General features: G+C 38.1%; 1 protein-coding gene across 1 annotated transcript; it reads left to right on the top strand.

Annotated features, from left to right (window-relative positions):
• LOC131228962 (probable polyol transporter 6) lies at positions 1 to 3,302 on the top strand. The gene is made up of 2 exons (XM_058224802.1): positions 1 to 159; positions 1,817 to 3,302. The coding sequence occupies exons 1-2, from the start codon at positions 15 to 17 to the stop codon at positions 3,214 to 3,216; spliced, it is 1,545 nt and encodes a 514-aa protein (XP_058080785.1). The 5' UTR covers positions 1 to 14; the 3' UTR covers positions 3,217 to 3,302.
• Positions 3,303 to 3,555: the final 253 nt, after the last annotated feature.

The following is a 3,555-nucleotide window of genomic DNA, read 5'->3' as shown; positions in this document are numbered from 1 at the left end:
AGTTGGAGAGAGAGATGAATGAAGAAATACAGAATGAACAGAATCAACCAAGGGTAGAAAACCTATCTCAGGTTTCAACGGTGAGAGTGGAAAAACGGAATAAATATGCTTTTGCTTGTGCCATAGTCGCTTCTATGGTCTCTATTTTGATGGGTTATGGTATCTCTCTCTCTCTCTCTCTCTCTCTCTCTCTCTCTCTCTCTAAATTGGGTTTTGTATGTGATTGAAATGTTCTTTTGACATGATGATTACAAAACTCTTGTGGTTTTTGTGTTTTTTTTTTTAACACATATACACATATACACATATCATAAGCATGATGATTTTTATTTTCTAAAGATGGCCATATCTTATAAGGTTGTTTGTCTTGCAATGGCATCCAAATGTAAATAGTTGTTGAAATATTCATTTGGTATGAAGATTGCAAAACTTTTGTGGGTTTCTTTATACAAATCTTATTACACTTTGACCTTCTCCATTTCTCTATCCATGGACGTGAGATGTTCCTTTAGCATGAAGACTGCAGTTTTTTATTGGATTAGTGTAAAGAGATCTTATACTTATGGCTTATATGTAAAGATTACAAATTTTATTAGATTTGTATCTTTGATTTCCATCCCATTAGGGCTTTCAAAGCACCCTTTTGTAAATAATGTGCAAATCTTTCATATAAATATTCCTAATCTATGTGGGTTTGTTGTATAGATCATAAACATTTTATATTTTCATTGAAGATTGAATAAAACTTTTTTCTTACAATAATATAGAGTTTACACATATACTACCTCCTTTTTTGTTATATGACAAAATACCCCTCATTTTCAATATTGTCCAATAAAACCTCCATTTTTTATACACAATCATAAAAATAAACCTGTGTAAATATTAATCATTAAACAGGATAGAGATATTGAAATTTGACAATTGACTGCATAAAATTATGCTTTTATCATTGACTTTGTAAAGATGAGATCTGTTCTCATTTTGGGTGATCTAGACAATTTATTGGTGGATTATTTATGGTATTTGATCTAAACCAACTAATTAGTAGATCAATGCTGTTTAAATTAATGCCACTGATTAAATTTTTATGTTTACATAGAAGCAAGAATAAGAACTTTTCATCTTTAAAGGTCAAGTGCAAAAGCATCATTCACGTGATTAACTACTCTTACTAAAGTAATTTTATAGTATTAGACTAAAAATTAGATATATCCCAATCTCAAGTGGACCACATTATAGGAAACAGTGTTGAATGAGCATCGACCATTAAAAACTTTTTGGGAGCCATAAAAGTTTTGGATCAAGCTGATATTTGCTTTCCTGTGTTGTGGTCCACCTGAGGTTTACATCCCTCTCTTTTTTGGTAATAAGACCTAAAATGATCTTTAAAAATGGATGAATGGCATGGATGAAACACATACATCATGGTGGGGCCCACAGAGCACCAATCATCAGTAGCCAATCTGTTCCCGTCAAAGTGGCACAACGTGCAAGATCCAGCTTGTGCATTAGATGGCCCAACAAGAGTGGATGTACCTGATCCAAACAATCAGATATGTCATGATGATTTTGGATTTCCAAATAAATTTTACCATTTACATTTGCCCACATGATGAATAGACTGCCCTGATTTTTCAGGTGGAGCCCATTCACCATGGACCCCACCTGATTTATGGCGAGGATCTTGAAGTGTGCCACGTGTGAAGTGATGCGTTTTATCACTTGGAGATGGGCCCCATTGCATGCAGCATAAAATCGTAAATGTAGAAATTAATCGTCACAACCTAAAAACAAGAATCTTTCTTTCTTGCAGATACAGGTGTAATGAGCGGAGCTATGATATTCATCAAAGAAGATCTTAAAATAAACGACATCCAAGTTGAAATCCTTGCTGGGATTTTAAACATATGTGCATTGGTCGGATCTTTAAGTGCAGGTCGAATATCCGATTGGATCGGACGTCGTTACACCATCGTCCTCGCTTCAATCATCTTATTAATCGGTTCAGTTCTAATGGGAATTGGTTCTTCTTACGCATTCTTAATGACCGGACGTTGTGTTGCTGGTGTTGGAGTTGGCTACGCTCTAATGATTGCACCCGTCTATTCAGCAGAAATCTCATCTGCAACCCATCGAGGCTTCCTAACATCTCTACCAGAAGTATGTATTAGCATCGGGATCTTACTAGGCTACCTATCCAACTATCTATTCTCTAAACTTTCATTAAAACTCGGATGGCGTTTGATGCTCGGCATTGGTGCAATCCCTTCACTTGCCTTGGCCGTAGGCATTTTGGCAATGCCCGAGTCACCGAGATGGCTTGTAATGCAAGGTCGTGTAGGAGATGCGAAGAAGGTTCTATTGAAAGTTTCCAACACTAAGGAAGAATCTGAACTGCGGCTTCAGGATATGAAAGCTGCGGTGGGGATAGACGCGAGCTGCACAGATGACTTTGTGAAGCTACCGAGACTTAAAGGGGAGGGTGTTTGGAAGGAGCTGATCTTGCGACCTACACCTACTGTCAAACGAATCTTGGTCGCAGCAATTGGGATTCACTTCTTCGAGCATGCTACTGGGATTGAAGCTGTTGTTTTATACAGCCCAAGGATATTCAAGAAGGCAGGAATTCATAGCAAGAGCAAGCTCTTGATTGTAACTGTAGCTGTTGGATTTACAAAAACTTGTTTTATTTTGGTAGCTACATGCTTATTAGACAAGGTGGGAAGAAGACCTTTGTTGCTAACAAGTACTGCAGGGATGTTTGTCTCTCTATCTGGATTAGGGTTTGGGTTGACTATGGTGGAGCATTCAAAACAGAAGTTGATGTGGGCCATCTCGCTTTGTATTGGGGGTATCTTGTCTTTTGTGGCGTTTTTCTCTATTGGGTTGGGGCCCATCACATGGGTTTATAGCTCTGAGATCTTCCCCTTGAGATTAAGGGCTCAAGGAGCTAGTATTGGAGTGGGTGTGAATAGGTTGATGAATGGGATAATATCTATGACGTTTATATCGTTATACAAGGCTATTACCATTGGTGGGAGTTTCTTTCTCTTTGCTGGTATGTCTGTCTTGGCATGGTTGTTTTTCTACTTCTTCTTGCCTGAGACAAAGGGAAGGTCTTTGGAAGAGATGGAGGAGATTTTTGGTAGAAGGACAAGTTCTAGAGATGAGATTGAAAATGGAAGATTAGAGATGGCAAATAGAAGTGCGTGAAGAGTGGCCGAATGAGGGGTAGAAATTAATATAATTTTGTTTCTATGTGTGGTAATTGAAATGTCATCCATGCCTCTATCTGAGATAGAAATATCCATCGATGTGAACCATCCATCATGTGGGGCCTACCTTTAAAGTGGACCATTTACCTTGTGAAGCCTATTGGTCATGCGGGGCCCACCTTAAATGTGGGCCGTATATCATGTCAATATTGGATGTGGATATCATCCATCATGAAGAGCACACCTTTTGATGTGTACTGTCTAATATGTGGGGACCACCTTGATATGGGTCATCCATCATATGAGGCCCACTATCAATGTTAACTGTCCATTATGT

The sequence above is a fragment of the Magnolia sinica genome, chromosome 16 (assembly GCF_029962835.1).
Source record: "Magnolia sinica isolate HGM2019 chromosome 16, MsV1, whole genome shotgun sequence".
Classification (NCBI taxonomy): domain Eukaryota; kingdom Viridiplantae; phylum Streptophyta; class Magnoliopsida; order Magnoliales; family Magnoliaceae; genus Magnolia; species Magnolia sinica.
The sequence above is the reverse complement of the archived record's forward strand: the minus strand, read 5'-3'. Positions and strand labels throughout refer to the sequence as shown.

Excerpts from the sequence above, each read along its gene's own strand:
- LOC131228962 (XM_058224802.1), top strand. The coding sequence starts at position 15 with ATGAATGAAGAAATACAGAATGAACAGAATCAACCAAGGGTAGAAAAC. Across the intron at positions 160-1,816 it reads CTCTATTTTGATGGGTTATG|ATACAGGTGTAATGAGCGGA; the intron begins GTATCTCTCTCT and ends TCTTTCTTGCAG.